The sequence below is a fragment of the Corythoichthys intestinalis genome, chromosome 1, assembly GCF_030265065.1.
Source record: "Corythoichthys intestinalis isolate RoL2023-P3 chromosome 1, ASM3026506v1, whole genome shotgun sequence".
Lineage (NCBI taxonomy): Eukaryota > Metazoa > Chordata > Actinopteri > Syngnathiformes > Syngnathidae > Corythoichthys > Corythoichthys intestinalis.
This window is the reverse complement of record NC_080395.1, coordinates 36,938,747-36,961,019: the sequence shown is the minus strand read 5'-3', so window position 1 is coordinate 36,961,019 and position 22,273 is coordinate 36,938,747. Positions and strand designations below refer to the sequence as shown.

The 22,273-nt window shown below is 39.3% G+C and overlaps 1 protein-coding gene across 3 annotated transcripts in view; it reads right to left on the bottom strand.

Annotated features, from left to right (window-relative positions):
• Nucleotides 1-4,426: 4,426 nt before the first annotated feature.
• Nucleotides 4,427-22,273, bottom strand: part of urb2 (URB2 ribosome biogenesis homolog) — a 30,694-nt gene continuing 12,847 nt past the window's right edge. The window contains exons 10-13 of one of the 3 annotated variants that reach the window (XR_009065661.1): nt 19,434-19,530; nt 15,407-15,540; nt 11,007-11,473; nt 4,427-10,486 (exon numbers count right to left, since the gene is read on the bottom strand). Coding sequence is in view for 1 of the 3 variants with exons in the window: in XM_057851321.1 (XP_057707304.1) it covers nt 11,276-11,473; nt 15,407-15,540; nt 19,434-19,530 (429 nt within the window). In the remaining 2 variants the exon portion in view is untranslated. Of the gene's footprint in view, nt 11,474-15,234; nt 15,338-15,406; nt 15,541-19,433; nt 19,531-22,273 lie in introns of all 3 variants that reach the window. The other 2 variants (XR_009065667.1, XM_057851321.1) reach the window with 2 other exon arrangements.

Sequence of the window (22,273 nt, the reverse complement as noted above, 5' to 3'; positions counted from 1 at the left end):
CCAGCCTGGTTCGTTACTCAAAACCGCAATCTTGGGCAAGACTGCCGACCTGACTGCTGTCCAGAAGGCCATCATTGACACCGTCAAGCAAGAGGCTAAGACAGAAAGAAATTTCTGAGCGAATAGACTGTTCCCAGAGTGCTGTATCAAGGCACCTCAATGGGATGTCTGTGGGAAGGAAAAATTGCCGAACAACCAGAAGAGGTGACCGCACCCTGAGAAAGATTGTGGAGAAGGGCCGATTCCAGACCTTGGGGGACCCGCAGAAACAGTGGACTGAGTCTGGAGCAGAAACATCCAAAGCCATTGTGCACAGGCGCCGCATTCCCCAGGTCAAGCCACTTTTGAACCTGAAACAGCGGCAGAAGCGCCTGATCTGGGCTACAGAGAAGCAGCGCTGGACTGTTGCTCAGTGGTCCAAAGTGCTTTTTTCAGATGAAGGCACATTTTGCATGTCATTCGGAAATCAAGGTGCCGGAGTTTGGAGGAAGACTGGGGAGAAGGAAATGCCAGAATGCCTGAAGTCCAGTGTCAAGTACCCACAGTCAGTGATGGTCTGGGATGCCATTTCAGCTGCTGGTGTTGGTCTACTGTGTTGTATCAAGGGCAGGGTCAATGCAGCTAGCCATCAGGAGATTTTGGAGCACTTCATGCTTTCATCTGTTGAAAAGCTTTATGAAGATGAAGATTTAATTTTTCAGCACAACCTGGCACCTGCTCACAGTGCCAAAACCACCGGTAAATGGTTTACTGACCATGGCATCACTGTGCTCATTTGGCCTGCCAACTCTCCTGACCTGAACCCCATAGAGAATCTGTGGGATATTGTAAAGAGGAAGTTGAGAGACACCAGACCCAACATTGTGGATGAGCTTAAGGCCGCTATCGAAGCATCCTGGGCCTCCATAACACCTCAGCAGTGCCACAGGCTGATTGCCTCCATACCACGCCGCATTGAAGCAGTAATTTGTCTGCAAAAGGATTCCCGACCAAGTATTGAGTGCATATCTGATATAATTAATTGAAGGTTGACTTTTTTTTGTATTAAAAAACACTTTCTTGTATTGGTCGGATGAAATATGCAATTTTTTTTTGGTATGGATTTTTGTTTTTTCTTGACTTTTTTGCCAAAATCATCAATATTAAAACAATAAACGGCTTGAACTACTTCAGTTGTGTGTAATGAATCTAAAATATATGAAACTCTAATGTTTATCAGTACATTACAGAAAATAATTAACTTTATTACAATATGCTAAATTTTTGAGAAGGACCAGTATTTACAGATTTTTAAAGGCTAATGAGGTGCATGTTTTTTGGGCCAAATATCCCATAATATACAGGGTGTCCCAAAAATAATGTTTATACTCTTTGACGTTAAATAGCTTTTTTTTTTCTATTTCAGATTTGATTTTGGAGTAAGTATGGCAGGTTACGTTCGGGCAAAACAAATGTTCGGAAAACATTCTGCAAAAGTGAAAATAAAGCTGAAGTGGCAAAACACTTTTCGTATGAGTTTCACAGAGAAACATAACTGCAGTGACTGGGCAGTGGGCACAAGAAAAACCATCTTACAATGGAACATCATTTGAATTTGCCTGGAGTCTTAGGCCATCTCTGTGGAACTCACGCGTAAAGCGTCTTGCCATGTCAGCTTTATTTTCAAATTTCCAGAATGTTTTCAGAATTTTGGGGGGCTCAATCGTTAGCCCAGTATCTGCCATTCTTACTCCAAAATCAATTCTGAAATAGAAAAAAAATGTTAGCTATTTAAAGTAAAAAAGAGTGAATACATTATTTTGGGACACCCTGTATTATTGTGGACACCTGCAGTTTATAGTCCAGTGCGGCTCATACATGAACAAAATGGTTAACTTGTACAATTTGGTGGGTACGATTTATAGTTTGGTGCACTCTATAATAAAAAAAAATACAGTAACCTATTATACATACAATTTTGCAACATAGAAACTCCCCTGTGACCTTCGTGAGAATAAGCTGATAATGAATGAATGTTTGAAACTAAACGTGACAAAACGTAATATTCAATTCAATTTTATTTGTATAGCCCTATATCACAACAAGGTTGTCTCAAAGGGCTTTGCAGAGGCAATATGATACACAGTCAGAAACAGTAGATTAATTAAATAAAGTTCAAGTCCAAGTCCTGTGCCTCCCTCGTCCTTAGACCCTCCACGTCGGCAAGGAAAAACTCCAAAAACCCTTTGGAAAAATGAGAAACCCGAGGCACCGAGGACCTCCATCCAGCCAGGGGTCCGGATAGTCAGGAGGCTGCGGCTGAAAAATAGCCCCTCCCTCCCCTAAAGGGGACACCGGGTGACAAGTGATGAAAAGTCTAGTCAACTAGATCTTAAAATTAGAAAAGAGAAAGTAAGACAAGTGGTAGGTAGAGTGAGAAAAAGGAGATAGGACTCAGTGGCTGTACTTCCCCCAGCATTATAGCTTCTAGTGCAGCTTAGACTGAACTGTGAGTCTAGTCCGATTTCAACTATCCTGACCATAAGCTTTGTCGAATAGGAACGTTTTTAGTCTAATCTTAAATGTACATTGAAATGTACATGAACATAAGACAACACTTTTGAGATAACATTTGATTGGTTTTTGACTCGCCTCAGCTTGAAACTGTTGTTGTGGTATAGTGTTTGTCTGTCCACACCAACATTGATCTTTTATTGTTCAACTTTACTAGAAGCAATTGGTAAGACCAAATTATTGTGATACTAACATTTCACCAGCCCTGTAATAGTATTGGACTACATTTGTATAGCGTCTTTCCACCTACCTGGCATTCAGACTTAGCATCAGGAGCAATGTGAGGTTCAGTATCTTGCTCAAGGATACTTCGACAAGGTCACCAAGGCGGGAAATTGAATCCACAACCTCTGGGAGTTCACATTTCTGAGTCTCAAATATTTTTTCGCATTCAAAAACTTTTTATGATTGATTTTTTTTTTTTTTTTGATTGATTTTTCTTTTGAAAATATTTTTTGTTTGAAGCAACTTATTTTTTGATTGAATGATAAAGACAGATGTCCTAGCAAAAATGTGGCCCAAACACAAAACTACATTACTTCAATCAAAAAAAGTTGTTTCAATCAAAAAAAAAAATTCAAAGAAAAATAGTTTTCAAAAGCATTTTTTTAAGTTTCAAATTTATTTTTGCATTCAAACACATTTTTTTTTTTATTGAAGTGGCTCTTATTTTGATTAAAACAACTTTTTTTTTTTGGATTGAATCATAAAGACACAAATCTACCTCCATATAAGAACAGCTTTGCACGCAGACATTGTATTCAAGCAGATAGTTGCTTCCTGGTCACAGCTGCAGCTCTCGCCTCATTCTCCTAAATAGCTCGAACATCAGAGGACCGGGGAAGTGGTTGGACAGTTGAGGTTTGTGCGACGGTACTGCATAATGAATCAAGTATCCTCTTTATTGTGAGGCTAGTAGTATTGAGCACATTACAAAATCTTGTCGTTTTTACCATGAGCTGCCCAAACAGCGGCCCAGAGATAAGCGTTTAAGTGGAGGTGATTGATAGAGAAAAATACCTTGGCCTTATGCCCTCTGACCAGGATATTCTAAAGAATTACGAGGGTGTCAAATTTCCACCTCAGAAGTTGGGTCAGCACTTAAAATGGAAAAAAAAAACGGGAAGAGAACATAAAATCCCTTTTTTTTTTATATAGATCACTAGTGAGTGTTCCTGTCAGGGTCAGCCACCTATCTTTAAAAATGACAGTGAAAGTCTTTATACTTTTATAAGATAGTCCTTGAAGGTACTATATATATTTTCTACTCCTTGCATGCTCCACCAAAGCCCTGATGAGTACACAGAGCCCTGACATTTTAACTGAGACTGCCCCAAAAAGCCTTTTTTCTTCCCTTCAATAGAGAAACTTCGGGTCAAACACTCTGGGCGAACACGTGCCTGTGCACGACCGCAGCAGCGCTATTTTACCAAGCCTCCGCCTAATTTTTGCTCGACAAAAACACTTTTCTAACCCACTTAAGACTTGTTACCACTAGTAAACAATTACATTCACCCGTTTTACTTTACTGGTGCTGATTTAATGGGCGACAAGCACACGCAACATGTCTGAGCTTAACACAGGCTGCAGTCGTGAGTAAAAAAGTGACAAACTTAATTTTTTCTGGTCCATGTTTCTCCATACAGTGGTACCTATACGTACGAAATTAGTTGGTTCTGGGCGTAGTTTTGTGAACGGAAAGAAAATTCTGTCAGGAGAGACGAATTTTCCATGTAAATACCCTAATCTGTTCTAAGCCCTCCAAAATTCAGACATAAATCTTTAATCAAGCATTAAAATGCATCAAAACATGTAACAAATACGTTACAATTAAATGAATGCACAATACACATAAAAAGAGAGTTGTCCATAATGTAAAACAAAGAGCATAAGTTAATACACTCACGTAAAGCTGTCAGACCTCCTCATAGCCCGAGGAATTAATGATGAGGACGCTGGGATACACACATACACATACAATAGAAATCCTTCTTAAAGGGATCCTCTATTTTTAAGACAAGTAATTCTTAAAACATAAATGTTGGTATTAGTTATAATAATTTGATATTAAAACCCCTCTTAATGTTTAATAAAGTTTGTAAAATTATTTTAGGTGATAGGTCGCCATTCTTGTTACGTCGCAGTGCATGACGTCACTGGCCCCGAATGCCGAAATTCCAGTTTGTCACTCGTTAGCTTTCCCAACATGTCGTCAGTTCTACCCTTCCTATTTGAACCAGATCTGAAAAGTGAAGAGCAGGACAGCACTGTCGGTTGTTCACAAGACGAGTTTCAGGGGAAAATGCGTGCAGCAAATACCTGATAAGACAAAAGTTGGGCAAAACTGGTGACGCGAGAGAGTCCTGTTGGTAACTCCGGTTGGGAGCGAGAGTGCATGCTGTTAGGATTCCGGAACCCCGGTTTTATTAGCAGATATTCAAGGTAAGCATATTGCATTTTCAAACTTTTTCCCAATATAATTATGTAGATTGTTAGCATCCAGAGCTGTCGTGTGCTTTACATACAGTACAGGCCAAAGAGCACACCTTGTGTAATCCAGGTCTTGTACATTGTAACGCGTGGTAGCTAGGATACGTGTATAAAAGTAACAGAAAGGGGAGAAGCTTCCACTTAGGCACATTTATTCACAAAAAATAATATTTCCACCTTGACCACTCTTCACTCGGGAGCTCAGCAGTACGCAAACATGCATTCCCTGACGAACTCCCAACATTGTTGTAAGGTCCACGTCAGAGTCACTGTCGTCACTGTAGCGTGTCATAGTGCTTTAATTATTTAGTATGATTTGGGGAAAACTCCCACGAAGAATAGTCAACAAAAAAGATAGCAATACTAATCCAAATCCGCGTTTTTTACTCACTCGAAGATCCAGGAATTAGACCGATTTCATGGTAATATCGCAGCCGCGATTAGGCCGTCGATTCCACAAAATAGACTGATCCGAAAAGCCGCTGTGGGACCGACAAATAAAAATAAATGGACAGATCCAAAACCATTATTGCAGACGCGATGGGACCCTTACTTGACTGAGGATCCAGGAAAAATGTTCGGGTGCCAGTTGTAACGCGTGGTGGGTAGGATACATGCATACAGGGACCAAAAAGGGGGAGAAGCTTCCACTTATGCACATTTATTCACTAAAAATAATAATTCCACCTTGACCACTCACTTCACTCCCCTTTTTTCCATTTGACTGGAAATTGCATCCAAAGGCAGTACATCGTGGCATTTTACTTCGCGAGTTTAGGCAGCAATAAGCAATTGTTGAACACGCTACACATTCGGAAAGATACCAATGACGTCATCACTGCGAGCCCGCAAACCATGGCGCCAACTAACGGTCAAAATATGTACTAAATATTATAAAATATTGCCATTGATTTAACATTTTATGTGTTTCTAACAACATATTTCAGTACAAGAGAACAATTGTGGTTTATTAGAGCCTACATGTATTTAAATCAGAGGATCACTTTAACCAATTGGATGCCAGGAAGATGCGAGGCAATACCTAGGCATGTGCCGGTTACCGGTTTCAAGGTTTACTGTGGTATGAAAACGTCAGTTTCAAAACCACTAAACTTTTCCGTCATACCGTAGTATGGTAATAGCTATTTTTCATGTCCCAAAAATGCAGCGAGAAATGACTTGGAGGGGCAGCGCTCAACCCTACCTCTCCGGTTCTTGCTCTGTCAGTGACAGTGCTGTTGCTGTCAAACCTATTAGTGTACTTTTGTAAAGTTTTCCGCCATTGAAAACATCTGTTCAAAATAACATTTTCATAATACAGCCCGTGGTGACTTTCTGTGTTGAGAGAGGGTGCGTGTGTGTGTATACTGTGTAAATAATGATACGAGTCATACACATGCCCTCCATCTCTTGCTCTCACTCTCGATTAATATTCAACTACCGTATTTTTCGAACTGTAAGTCGGGTTTTTTTCATAGTTTGGCTGGGGGTGCAACTTAAGCTCTGGAGCGACTTATGTGTGAAATTATTAGCACATATCATTTCATGTGTTATTTTGGTGTTTTGGAGTGACACTGAAGGTTTGGTAAACTGGTTAGCATGTTCATTATGCTGTAGTTATCTGAATAACTCTTAATAGCTATGTTACGTTAACATACCGGCCACGTTCTTATTTCGTTGTTCATGCATCATGTAACAATACCATACTGTACACTTATTTAGCATGTTGTTCTCTATTGTATTTTTATTTTGAATTGGCTTTTAAGATGACATATCTGTTCTATGTGTTGGATTTTATCAAGTAAATTTCCCCCAAAAATGCGATTCATACTCCAGTGCGACTTATATATGTTTTCTTCCTCTTTGTCGGCCATTTTATGGCTGGTGCGACTTATACTCAGGTGCGACTTATAGTCCGAAAAATACATTAATATTAACAGTGCTAGTGGTATACTAACCCAGAAAAGGTGAACATACTCACATTCCTGCATCATAACCTGGACTGAGAGAGAAATATGTAGAAATGAGCAAGTCTCGAAAAATGTTGAGAAGGAGCCAGTGAAGTGCCTTTTACTTGTTGATGGAAAATAATTATTTTTGTTCTAATGTTTAGCAACTTGAGCTGTGGCTGTGAGTTTAGCCTGTAAAAGTTCCAATTATTTCTATTTTATTTAGAATATATCAGTTTTTTTTGTTGTTGTTGTTATTTTGTTTATTCATTTTAACATTATATTCATGATGATGTTCCAATTTGTATATAGGTGGTGATTTTTTTTTTTAAATCCGGCTCAATGGAATTTTTATTTTTTAACCCATCTCAAAATAACACATTTTAGGGCAATACTTGCAATACCGTGATACAGTGAAACCTCGGTATTTTTGCTTGAGGTTATCATACTGTCAAAATCTCATACCGGCACATGCCTAGCAATAGCCAATAGCAGAGCAGCTATAAGTATGTTATGTTCAGTAAACTCGAGTAACAGCTCATACAGTATTTTACATTCGTGTCCTGAAATTGCTTTTGTAACAAGAGTCAGTATTTTCCCATTTAGGCATGTCGGAACCTGAAAATCCAGTTTGTAGCGATGTTCATGATTGGCAAAAATCCGCTATCTTTGCTTAGCTGATCACGACGCATACCCGCAATTGCATCCTCATTTCCAGAATTTGTATCAACATTCACACCACATTTTTCGGAATATTTTCAATTTGTACATAGATTTTTGACTAAATCTTGACTAAAGTCCTAGACAAAGCATCGTACAACCACCATGCTTCATGAAGTTGATATGGTGGCAGGGCTGCTGTTACCCAACTCAAAGATAAGACCCTCTGCTAGTTTACCACTATACTTTTGTTTGCATTTCTGAAATCTTAACTGCAGATAGCAACTCTGTAATCAGTTTATAACTATCTTTCTCCTCAGTACAAACACATGCTACTCTCATTTACGCAAATCAGTTTTTAATAGGTCAAATCAGCCATGAAGAAAATTTCTTCGGAATTGTTTGACGGGTTTAGCATGTATGTAGAATAAATATTAGCTATTCACTAAATATTCTGCATCTGCAATTTCATTTTCAGAATTGTGCAGGAAAATCCCCAAAACTGATGATCTTGGCAGCATGAGAGTCGGTGCTTACGGTTATTGTGCTACAACAGCACAAAATACCCCATCTTCAGCTTTAATCAATGCATCTTTGAACGAGAGCTGTTAAAAAAAGGCAATATGGTTCTGACACGATCCATCAAGTTGACTAAGATTGCACTCATCACATTGATTCATTTCAGCAGCAGCACTGCGACAACTCCATTAGCAAATGAGCAATTTTTGCTTCTGCTTAAGATAGCCTAGTCAAAGCATTTTTTCCCACCGAATAATGCAATTGAGGAAATGTATTTTCTGTAAATTATTCTACACTCAGAGAAAAGAACATTTTTTTAATAAGCAAAAATGAAAAAAATAATTTGTCTCTGTACATGATTTGTTTGAATTTTTAAAAATGCGGAAATAGCGGTGGGCGATATGGCAATAGTGGCTCATTAAAGTGCCTACGACAGAATGAAAAAAGTTTTAAATAGCATTATTATGTCAATTAGAATCATATTTTGAGACAATTCGACTACCGGTATATAGAACAATTTGGCAAAGCACAGATGACGAGGAATTAGTCTTTTAATCTGCCGTTTTGCCACGCCTACCATTATAGGGCTCTTAACATCCCCAACAGGAGGATGACGTCGGCAGGGTCATGGTTTCATCTGATTTAGCCCATTGAGGGGGGAATTATTCAGAATGAGGAAAATGCAAAGAAGAGAGCCGCAAAATGTCATTGTTTCAGTCTCTCTAAGCCAATATTTTTACAGGATATTCTTTTTATTGAAGTATTTTTCCCCAATTGCTAAATAAATGGTATGGTCATGACAAATAACAGTCTTGTGTTAAACGGAATATGAAATATTAAAAATTCATTTATTCAGTACGACATCCAAAATTACTCTGTAATGGTCAAAAAACTGTCCACTTCTTGCACCTCCCAAACTATATTTTATGGCACCGGAGTTAGTCAGGTTTTTGTCATTTCCCTGCCCCGGCTTCTGAGACCGTAAACAAACCAGGAGGTGTGACAGCTATCCGACATACCAGTCCAAACCGAGTGATGATTCAAAGTCTTTTTCTCGGCTTTCGAAAGGAAAAAAAATCACAAAACTACCCAGGATCATGTCACACGGCGGCGGGGTTGTCGATTGTCTTCGCCGATTGGCAACCTCCCAGCGGCAAGCAAGTTACAAGCTCGTCGGACTCGTTCCCCTGCTGCGGGCAGGAGAGCTAGTTTGCCGGGGAAGCAGCTGGACAAATCGGCCGACGTCCGAGGAGCGCGTAGCTGCCACATGGTCAACGCGAATATGGCGTAAAATAATGCTTTACTACAGGGCGAAGATGTAAACAGTGAGAGAGCGGCATGCGGTTAATGTGCAGTTAACATGGCAGGATCTGTCTGAGGAGAATTTCTTTACATGTCCGTCCATGATCAAACGTAAGTAGTCCTTTATTTAAAGAAAGTTTGTACTGTTTAATTTGTAATTGCTGTATTTGTGGCCATTTTTAACACAAAGTCACAATTTCTGATGGGGCTGAAAATTTGACACAACACCGGGCACACGAAAAGGGCAATACATGAAGGACCGAGGGGGGGTGCGACAAGCCGCCGGGCGTCGGCCGAGTGGCATTCTCGGTGGACAATCAGCCACAAAATGCAAGCCACCTCCGTATTAAAACGTGTGCAATGACCCCAGTATTTGACATAATACAAAATACGATGTTTACCCACTTCCCCTTAAGTCCAGTGGTCCCACAGTAGTAGGGTTTGTTTTGGCCAATACCCGCGATGAATGGGAACCTTTTGAAACTCAAAAGGCTCACACGCCTCTCCCTGGTGCAGCAACAATTTTCTGCAGCACATTTGGATGGCGTGATGCGAAAAACAAACAAATTAATCTGCAAAATCAGCTGAATCCGTAGTCCATCTGAAGGCTATAAAGCAATGCTGTATTGTGAGATGCTGACTCGGGTGACATCACATTCGCATTCCTGCTAAACCCGAGACTGGAGCCGGACGTTCCTCATTTTCATGGCACGGGATTCAGAAATTGAATATGTAAAACGATCGGACGATCGCTTCCACGCACAACCAAAGGGTCCATTTCATTTAGAACACCGCGTGAAATATAAAATAAACATGCTTTATGGTGTCATACGCACTTTAAAGACTAACATGTTGGTGAGCTCATAAAGCTGAAAGATCATTAAATCGTCTCATGTCTCTTTGGTGTGTTTAGTTTTTATGTTTAAAAAAGGTGTCATGTGTTGTTGTTCATTGCCTTTTATGTTTACGTTCACTGCACATTTTGATAAAAATTGCTCCATGTAAATTATAACCTGTTCAGAAAGCTTATTTGGCTAAAAATGTGTTTTTCTTTTAGGGTTTGACATACATTCAAAACATGTTTTATGAGGAAAATGGCCAGTAACGTGCAACTGTTTCAAACAGTGTATTTTTCCTCTCCTTGTCTCTGGGGTTTGTTGGTAGTGGATGTAGCTACTGTAGAGCTTGTTAAACACCTCACGGACTCCGGTTTGCAGGCCCGCTGTGAGGAATTTGATATCCTGCAAAAATTGAATATGTAAAACGATCGGACGATCGCTTCCACGCACAACCAAGCGGTCCATTTCATTTAGAACACCGCGTGAAATATAAAATAAACATGCTTTATGGTGTCATACACACTTTAAAGACTAACATGTTGGCGAGCTCATAAAGCTGAAAGATCATTAAATCGTCTCATGTCTCTTTGGTGTGTTTAGTTTTTACGTTTAAAAAAGGTGTCATGTGATGTTGTTCATTGCCTTTTACGTTTACTGCACATTTTGATAAAAATTGCTCCATGAAAATTATAACCTGTTCAGAAAGCTTATTTGGCTAAAAATGTGTTTTATTTTAGGGTTTGACATACATTCAAAACATGTTTTATGAGGAAAATGGCCAGTAATGTGCAAATTAGTCTTAAAAAAAATGTGTAAAAAAAAAAAAAAGAATCGTGATAAAATCATGATTTTCTAAAAAAACTGATTTGATCTTTTTGCCATATCGCCCAACCCTATGTCAGTTTGTTGAATTGCAATATCTCCAAGACAACACAAATTGGAGCGTGTTATGTTCAAACTGTTTCAAACAGTGTATTTTTCCTCTCCTTGTCTCTGGGGTTTGTGGTAGTGGATGTAGCTACTGTAGAGCTCGTTAAACACCTCACGGACTCCGGTTTGCAGGCCCGCTGTGAGGAATTTGATATCCTGCTCCATACACAGGTCCAGTATCAGGTAGATACCCTCTGTCAGGTGCAACTTGATGTCTGGCCGCAGGGTAACCTGGAGAAAGAGAGTCGCAGTTTCTAAAATCATGCTCAAGTTTAATGCTGTGCTTGTAAAGCACGCTAAAATGATCAGAAAATGCACATATAAAGATAAAATGTCGCAAAATATTGTGCCTTTAAGCTACACCATGATTAGGTGATAAATTGAATCAAATGTAGTACACATCCAATTGATTCAATTCACAGAAAACATTGAGCCCAAACCAGTGTTTGAAGGGAGACATGAACATGCATAGATGTAATTTCTTTGTCCTTACAATACTAGTAAATGCAAAAAATTCCTTCCAGGTTCAGCCTGACCAAGACAATTACAACATCACACACGTAGTACATGGGAGGTATATAGGCCAAGCTGCCTGCCAGATCACTGTGTAGCGCGCTCCGGAAAGTGTGAATTGTAACAATGTGGGGTTAGGGTGTTTAAAAAAAGTAGACATGGGCTGGAAATACGCAGTGGAGCATGTAAAGCTCGCGAGCATTTTAGGCAAGTTGATTTTTCGACATTGTAAATAAATGACCTGGAACAGTGATCATGCATTTGTATAGGAATGACAGGAGAAGCTACAGTGGAAGAACTTTATGTTACTTTTTTATGTTAGCCTGTTGTAAAATAACTGCTAGGAAATCAAAGAATGTGCTTGAAAATAGTGTTGTTTTTGGCAGCTCTTTTGATTTTCGTCTTTGTCTTTTGGACTAAAATACTTATTAGTCCTAGTCATATTTTAGTCATTTCAAAACAGGTTCCACTTTGTATAGTTTTAGTCAACGATTACTCAAAATGTTGTCGTCAGTAAAATTCATGTTTTAGTCTGAAAATTTAAAAAAAAAAAAAAAAGTGATCAACAATTTCAAATGAACATTGACACACGAGCACATATTGTAACATCTACAAAGACAACGGCAACTTCTTGATGACAATACACACTCGGCAAGAAAACAGTAGCCTACATTATTTTCGATCGAATATACCCACCGTGTCCTGGAGTTTAGATGACACTCAACATGCTAATTGTAGGGCTGCATTCATATTAACGATTTGTTCACAATTGACTAATCGGACAATTAATTCATAAATTAATCGCTTAATCAGATAAATTGCACTTTATTTGTGTGGTTTCCCTATAACAAGAAATGAGACAACTTTACTATCTAACAATAACTCAAGTGCTAATATGATTCACCATAACACAATGCTGTACAAAGGGACACTTAGATACTGATTAGCATACGCGCCAGCTAGTTTCCAAGTAGTAACGTCTCATCAGAAAAGAATTCAAACAATGCAAATGGCTTAATTTACTCTTCTCTGACAAACACACACTTGATCTAACAAAACACACAACAGAAAATCTCTCTTAACAAGTCGTAAATAATATTAAGCAACTGAACCTGCTTGTAGCAGTGAGCTTTCTCTCTCCTGCTATAATCACTGGCGAATGCGCAGCCACATAAACAAGGAACCGAACTATGGACAGGGAGTACACCTGCGATTAGTTCCCTACAACAAAAAATGTTGGAAACTAATTTATTCATTGAGTTTTATGGATTCAATCCATTAGTTATTGCAGCTTCAGCAAAATTCTAATGCTAACTTTAATGCTATGATAACGCTATGAGTTACATTAAGTGTGTGGTGATCACTCAGCACAGACCTTTAAAGGCTAATGCAACATTGCATATTATCTCTTGTACTGGTGCACAATAATTATTGGTCCGATAATTATCGGTCCGATAATAGGAATTATGACGTCATCCCGATAAATCCAATAACATTTTTAATAGGCCCGATAATATGATATGAACTGTTCTGGCTTTACATTTTACAGACTAGTATGGGAAATCAGTTGACCATTTGCCGGGCATTGCTCCCACCTGATGGTAAGAATAATTCACTGCATCTATTTTTTGTTACAGTAGTTTGGTTTAATCACTTACACATTACGGTGTCTAGCGGTAGCACTGACAGTCGTGAATGCTTTCTGTTATGTTTCCGCCTCGGAAATATATGTAAGTATTTTACGTTTACTATAACATATGGATGTGCAATATATGTTTACTTCTGTGGTGAAGGGTCATATGTACAGAACTTCAAAAGTTGTGTTATAGACGCCAGCCAATGCTTTAGTAGCTCAAGCTAGTGTGCTATGCTATACATATAATACCGGTAGTTGTGTATATAAGTGTATTGTGCAGTTTGTTGTATGTTGAGTATTGAATATGTGTATTTTTCTATTGTACTTTTACAATATTAAGACGAGTGTCTTCCCATAAGAGCAGGAAAAGACCAAACCTTGTGGTTTATGGAAGTGCATTCATTCTTAGCTGGCTGTCAGGCAGTGCAGAAGTGAAACGCACTGTTTTGTTCATGTCATTACGAAAAATCTGGTGAGATCAAAGGCAAATCTATGTTGAATCCACCACTAGTTGTTGTTGTTTTTTTTAAACCTCCAGGTGTTCAAAAACATTTATACATTTAAAAAATTATATATTTATTATCGGTTATCGATATCGGTATCAGCTTTGAGGAGCAAGAAGTTAGCGATATCGGTTTCAAAAAATGCATATCGTGCACCCCTAATCTCTTGTGAAGATAAGAAAAATCTTACCATGTGTTTCAAAACAACCAAGCCTGGAGTCTGGAAAGGACAGCGGCGAGTGAGGGGAGCAGCACGTCACATGAGTGACACAACCAAACACTGCTACGATGTAGGCTAACTTACACAATCATAAAATGTCACACATTGTGATCATATAATGGAAACTATAAGGCGCATATCGTCTCGTTCTCATCTTTTCAGACGAACACTGGCATTTGTCTCACTGTGTTCTATTCTCCAAGACACATTTTTAGCTTGTTATCGTCTCTTCCTCACGAAAAAATTGTTCGTCATCAAAATATTTTCGTTATCGTTATTGTTGACGAAGACAACAATGGCTGACACCATTTTAGGTGAGGGCAAAGTTGGACAAAGGTGCGTCATGGGGATACAGGCAGGCACAACTTTCAAGTACGGCGTGCCCACTTCCGTACGTCCTCCAGATGGTGGCGGAAGGAATGTAACACGAAGGCGTGAATCGTATCGTGTGTGAAAGTTTATCAATCCATTCAGTGTGTATTTGTGTTAGTGCAAATAGATAAGGGAAGAAGAGCAAAAGCATCCGCCTTTGTTGAAGGACAAGCGGAAAAAGTAAAGTAACCATTGGTCAAATAGAAAAATATACTATAACTAGAGGAGCACTCTGAGAGAGCAGACCTCCACTTAAGCAGCCAAAGACAATGCAAATTACATTTGGCTTTAATTAATTTCTTGCTTTTTGAAAGCATTTATAGCACACAATACAATGTTTGATGACTTCCACAAACGCCTTATTCCAGACTTTTCCATCAGCCTGTCCATCCATTTGGTCAGCTGTAACGAAGTCTGTTTAAATGTGTTAATTTTGCTGCAAAACGCTGAGTCAAGTAGGCGTCGCATTAAATACAGTCTGGTAGCGGAATGGAGCCGTGTTCACAAGCCAGACATGACTCATCGTCTTGAACCAACATCTAGCCAAAAGCTTAATTCCAGCGCATGGAGCTCGAGTAATCCCGAGCCTGTACGATATGGGAACATTTTAATTCAAGCTGAGGAAAAAAAGCTTGCTCGACTCTTGTTCTTAGCATCAGAATCTTAGAGCTTTGAATGTTAATGTGTACTAGCAGGGCTACATCACTGTATCAGTTGAGATACCGCTGCCTAATTTGTGAACACCTACCTGTATCACTCACTGCTGCGTAATAAACAGTTGACATGCATGACAGATGGTTTTGGATCGGCGACTGAATATGGCTGTGTGTCACGTCTGTCGCCTGTTAAAACTATTTTCCAATGCTAATATTAGAAAAATAAATCACAGAAATCACTCAAGCGCTTGTTTGTGTATGTACCTTTTGCAGCTCTGTGACGTATTGCGCCACCATGAAGGCAGACAGTGTGGTAGAATTCTCAGAAATGGCGGCAATGTGCGAGTACATCCTTTCTACCAGACGGGAGCACTGTAGATAGACTTCACTTTCTCCCCCTGAAAACAAGTGTTGACATTAACTTAACAACCTAAGGGTCAATACATAAAATGAAATACTAGTAAATGGCCAGAATGCAGTGGCTATAAAACAAGCTTAAGTGTCTCCAAAGCAAAGTGATAAATAAAACTCGTGGCAAAATAGGGTTAATTAGAGTAGCAGATGAGGGGTTTGTGGGGAAAAAGTATACTGTACAAACAAAACAAACTCAGTTCTCCAGATGTTTTTCCCAATGTTTAATTTCAGTTGCATATCATGGTTTGCCGCTGTGAGTGCTGACAGGTTCAGGCGAAAAACTTGATACTGTCATAATATTTGTTTTAAACAATATATTTTTTAAGTATTGACATTTATACCACTTGTAAAATGGGTTTTATGTCTCAGAACACTACCTTTTTGGAAAACTTCAGTGTTTTTTTTTTTATCCTTAATGTTTTTTCTAACTCTTTTTTTACTTGAACAAATCTCTTTTACAAGATGCCACAAATTGCCACATCAGTGTCGCAATGGAAAATGCTGCATTTAACTCAATGAAGCAGAATATTGCCACAGTAGGATTAGGCCTGTCGCGATAACAAATATTAGTGTGCGATAATTATTCTCATAAATTATTGCGATATGCGATATTATTGCGCCCCCCCCCCCCACATTTTTTTTAACCAATTTACAATAACAACAATAAAAAACAACAATACTGATACCGCACAGCACCACAGAATAAATAAAATGTGTTAAAAAAAATTTTTTAAAAAAGAGAAAAAAAAATTGCACTTAATAACTTAAGCATTTAGGCAAATGAAAACTTTTCCCCGTCATAGCTTCTGCAATGGTGTTCCATAGGGATGCAACGATACAGTTAAGTCACGGTTCGGTACGATTTTTGATACGGGGGTCACGATTTTCGATCCGATTCAATACATTTAATGCTCCGTAAAAAAATATAACAGTTATATTTTTTGTTTCGTTTTTTTTTTTTTTTTTTTTTTTGCTAGTGAGCAAAAATTAAATTGCCATCATATAAACATGTATTTTAGTGCATAATATTTACTGTATGTGCTTACTTCTTACTGATCTGAAAAATGTTTGTACAAAAGTGCTGAGAACAATCTTTACTGTTTGTAAAGTGAGGCAAGGCACACTGTTGATTGCTACAGCTTTCTTAGAAGCTAGGTTTACTACATGAACAAGACATCCTATTTGTGGTCCGAATCCATCTGTGTCACGTACTGAATTAACAATATTTGCAACATTATCTGTAGTCACTAGTATGGAATGATTTGGCCTTCCTAACTTCCATTCAGTCATGACAGTTTAGAATTCATCGATGTAGTATATGGACTACGTAACCCATAATCACTCTGTGCTCACGTAGCCAATGGCATGGGACGTAGCACATCTAGTGTGCCATTTCATGATATCTAGTGTGTGCGCGCATTAAAAAAGTTAACAAGCGCCACTGAAGTCACGTCTGCTCATTACTACACAACACCAGCATATGACACAGCGCTCTTAATTTCAATCAGCTGTTTATTGTCAAAGCGAGGTTGTTCGTAGCAGCCTAGTCGGTAACAATGTTTTGGCGGACTTCGTTGTAAATATCCGGCGTTGTGCCGAAAAACAGCCACCCGCGTGAAATGTCACTCCTGACGGGAGCGCCCACACGTCAACGACACCGGCGCGCTGAAGATGGTCCACAGTCACTCCGGAGCACTGATGCGGCCGGTATACATTGAACAACAGGATATAACGGGAACGATTGGCTCCGGCGCTAGTTTTTGCCGGACTTGGAATGAAGATGCATTTTGCGCAGTTGGTAACGAGGAATCCGAACTTTTAACAGCACGTCTGCCGCACGCGCGCACGCACGTGCACGCGAGGCGATAAATCGCAGCGGAAAAATTACCACCTTCATTTTTATATATCGCGCGATAAATGGAATTATTGCATATTGCGACAGGCTTAAGTAGGATTCTTTTTCCCACAAAGACAATAGGCCTCTTCAGAAAGTTCAATACTATAGAATGAAAACATGCAACAACATTTGCATGCCGCCGCATTGTAAAAGGACCACATTTTCTTAACTTCTTTGAGAAACTTTCAAAGCAAACTGAAAATGTGCTTCTTATTGTGCAGTGAAAAGGATAGGACTGTTCAACACTACATTTTCCAATAAATGTCATCATGTGAAGAGAAGTGCTGATCCAAGTGTCTAATGTGAAACTAAGGTAAACTACTAGGGTCAAACTCAGGGCCTCAGGACCAGATCCTGCCTGCCACATTTTATGTGGCCCATTAAAGAAAATTATGTGCTTTGACTTCCCATACAAATATTAGAGGATATTTACTGGGTTTTACTGTTTTCCATAACAAAAATAAGAATAAATAAAAAGCGTTTAAAAAAAAAAGCAATAAAACAAAACTATTTGCTGTTAAGATGCTCAAAAATGAGAATTTCGACAATTGAGGTCTAAAATGTCTCGAAATGATGGCTCTCAAAACTCTCAAAATAGTTGTTTTGATATTTGATATTCAATTTTTGGATTATTTGCAGCTGCTCTAGTTGGTAGACAACAGCCCGCCAAAAGAAACCTAAAACTATTAACTAAGGAAACAAATAACTATTATGTGGCTTGGGACAAAAATGATTTTGACACCCCTGCTCAAAAGAGACAAGAGACTTACCGTATTTTTCGGACTACAAGTCGCACCTGAGTATAAGTCGCACAAGCTATAAAATGCCCAATGAAGAGAAAAAAAACATAAGTCGCACCGGAGTATAAGTCGCATTTTTGGGGGAAATTTACTTGATAAAATCCAACACATAGAACAGATATGTCATCTTGTACAGTGTACAAGTGTACAGTGCATGAACAACGAAATGCGAACATACTGTCCTCACCAGGATGCTACGGCTCGGTCCTGGCTATACAGCGAGCTAAACTCCCAAATAACAATGCTGGACGTCCGTATAATTTGCTGAATCAATTTCGTCCACGATACCAAACAGGTTCGCTTCAACGTAAATAAATGAGAATTAGGTGCTATTACAGCAATGACACATACGGTTAGCATGCGTTCGCAAGCATTAGCAAATCGTTCAAACAACCACACAACTGGCTCTAAGTGTCCGATCGCGCGTGGAAAACACACAACAACAACAGAAAAGATGATCCACACAAGCGTTGCCTCTGTAGAGATATTTTACAAGCATAAACAATGAATGTAGGTTGGCGGCCGTGTCTCTCGCTCGCTCTCTGTCTCTTTCTCGCCCACTCGCTCAGACAGAGACGCTGCGTAGCTGTCCGTCTTCTTCCGTCTTCTTCTGGCGTGTGAGCGCTCTTCTTCGCGTAAACTAGTGCGAGTGCGCCCCCACGTGGGCGTGAAAGCGCCACAAACTAAGAGCATCCATTTCAATATAAAAAAGTCAATGATACAATTGAACACACATTGCCAAAGGCAGAACGCGAACGTGGCCATAGCTATTAAGAGATATTCAGATAACTATAGCATAAAGAACATGCTAATAAGTTTACCAAACTATCAGTGTCATTCCAAAACACCAAAATAACATGTGAAATGATATCATAATGTCTTAATAATTTCACACATAAGTCGTTCCTGAGTATAAGTCGCATCCCCAGCCAAACTATGAAAAAAAAAAAAACTGCGACTTATAGTCCGAAAAATGCGGTACTTGTACTTGAAATATAAAAAAAAATTCATATACAAGAACATTTTGTTTTACAGTGAAATGCTTATTAAAAGTTTCAGAAGAAAGACATAATAAGCCCTTGCATATCCAACTTTCGAAGTAGATTAAAATGAAATCCTTACCCGGACTGAATAGTGACTGTGAGCTAAGTTTAAATTATTAAAAATATGAACAAAGTACCTGTGTCACTGACTCCTCTCTGCCGACCTTCCTGCATTATAGAAGCCACTAGACGGTAAAAAACATTCAAGAATGATGGCGTGGCATTCAGCATCACCTGAAAGCACACAAGGACACTTATGAAATTGTCGGGCATGGTAGAATAAAGAAACATAAGAGCAAGGTTGTTAAGCTACAGAAAAATGCAATATGAATTTGCCTTCTTCATCGTCAAATTAATTTTAAGAGAGTGTAAAAGCCAATATTGAAAGGGAAGTGTGATAAAGTTGGGACTGGAAACCTCTGTTCACGTTGTGATACAAATAGTATAAATAATGTCTGAAGACATTGCCTACAATATGGAAACTTTTCAACATTTCAAGTCTCTAAACAATAAGGCCAGCTTGGTGGTTAGTTAATGCGTTATTATGGAAACCCAGATAATTTGCTGGAGAACTGCCAATTCCTTTCCCAGCAGTGTTTTTTACCCTTGAGCAAGGTATTGGAATAGAATCCACCGGGAATTTGTACATTCATGTTCAGTTCAAGCAACAGTGGAATGGCAGATGAGGGAATGAATAGAAAACACACAGGGGAGAGGGAGGGGATTTTGCAGCTGATGTCACCAAGTTAAATGGCTTCCATCAGTAAATGCCAGCACTCTCACCACCACCCCCAACACTGACCTATCACACCTCCCCTCTCCAGCTCACTCAACTTGCATTTTGCACTCCAGTCACATCTTCCTCTTCTGAATTCCTGCATCCTCCCTCAATCTACTTTCACTTCTACATTGCCAAATCTTTTCCTGCTTTTCTGCAACGGAACGATAGAATCTCTCCTCCCCACCACCGCCCTCTCTGACAGTCTCTGCTGCAGTCTTTCACCTTTCAGAACATCTGATGTGAGTTAGCAGATTTTTGCCTGCTTTCATTCACTGCAGCTGCATGTTTTGTTGCCGAGCCCCACGGCATGACTATATTGTGGCCATTATGTAAATGAGCACAAAAGGCTAGCTTGTGGCTACAAAACAATAACTTGTAGCCGAGAAACAGGTTTAATGTGTAAACAAAAAACAAGTGGGTTCAATATTTTCTTGAACAATTTAGGGTCCAACCTATTTGTTCATCCACTGCCAAACCGCCCAGTTTAAATGGCTTGGACGTCTACTAGTGAGAAACTACAGTGGTACCTCTACTTCATAAAGTCTCTACATATGGAATTTTACTGAACGTTACATACTTATAGCTGCCCTAAATGATTTATTTCTGAATTTTGGGGGGCTTAGAAGGGATTAGGGCATTTATATGGAAAGCACATCTCTACTTACAGAAGTTTCAAGTTAAGAAACTACTTCCAGAACCAATTAATTTCATAAGTAGAGCTACCACTGTAGTATAAATTCACCGCAGAATGATGAAAGGAGCCACATGATTAGACATCTATCACCCTCAATGACACCGAAAGAGTTGAGAGCCAACAAATGTCATAACATTTCATCAAATACTGTTGTGAATCTGAAGGAATCTTCATTTAACCCATTGGCTGAAACATGACCAATCATCATTCCCCACCAAACCTCCTAGTTCAAACAGATTATCCCTGTCAAAGGCAGCCAATTAGTTAAACTTATACAACACATACGAATGCTTAATGTTGGGCCTTGTTAAAATTGTGTTGAGGGAATTTGTACTTCATACCCTTTGTTTGCTTCCTCATTCCAACCCATGATCTTACCAACGTTCTCATCCTTTATTGAACCTAAGCAATAATTTTACGATTTTGGTTTTGCAAGTTCAGTTGGGCTCACTTAAGTACTGTTTCAGTCACTTAAGTACTCTTTCAGTTATTTTTATGCATTATGGTCCCATAAAATATATTCGTAGCACGATCTATGCGGGGCAGTCCTGGGGGATCTTTTCTGTATGGTCATCTCAACTTGTGTCTTACCTATGGCTCGCGAGCCAGATCTGGCTTTTTTGACAGCTGCATCTGGCTCGCAGACTAATCTTTAATTATTTAAAAAAAAAAAAAAAAAAAAAGTTTTGTTACACTCCTTTGCGCGAAACGGCAACGGTCACCGGTCATACGCTGGTATTGTGCAGTAATGAGCAGACGTGACTTTTGCAGCGTATGTTAACTATTTTAATGCTCCGACAACACTCCAGCACTTCCCACTAGATATCATCAAATAGCAACCTAGATGTACTACGTTAGATCCCCTCAAGTCCCACGCCATTGGCTGGGTGACCCCAGGGTGATCATGGAACACATAGTCCATATACTACAACCAGCGACTAGAATGTCGGTTTGCAGTAATTTTAATGGGAAAGTGGCAAACATACATGTCGTTGTGTCTATTTATCTATCAATCAATCGCACAGGCAACGCATATGAGGTAGAGACACTGTTCAAGTGGGGTTGCCGTGTTGCTGTCAAAAATAGCGGTCGATGTGCGCGTGTGCGTGAGATCAGGAAGTACACTTTCGTTTTCAGTTTCGTTTTCTGCGTTATCATCTAATTTTAGAAACCCTTTTGAAAAGATGGCAAAAAGAAAAAAAGACGAGAAGTATCCTATTTTTCAGCAGGACATAAATGCGGCAGTTTTTTTCTCTCGCTTTGGATGAGTCAATAGACGGAAGATATTCATCGCAGTTCAGCGTGATTGCAAGGTTTTGACAATGAAGGGGACAACAAGAGGGGAGGATTCATTCAAGTCCTTCAGTGAGTGCAGCAAAGAAAAACCTCTACCGATGGATAAACTTGTTTCGGTGTGCACTGATGGTGCTCCGTGCATAAGTTTCTCAACGCCTGCATGAAACATGCATGAAGTATCAACCAGACTACAAAGCCATCAGGAA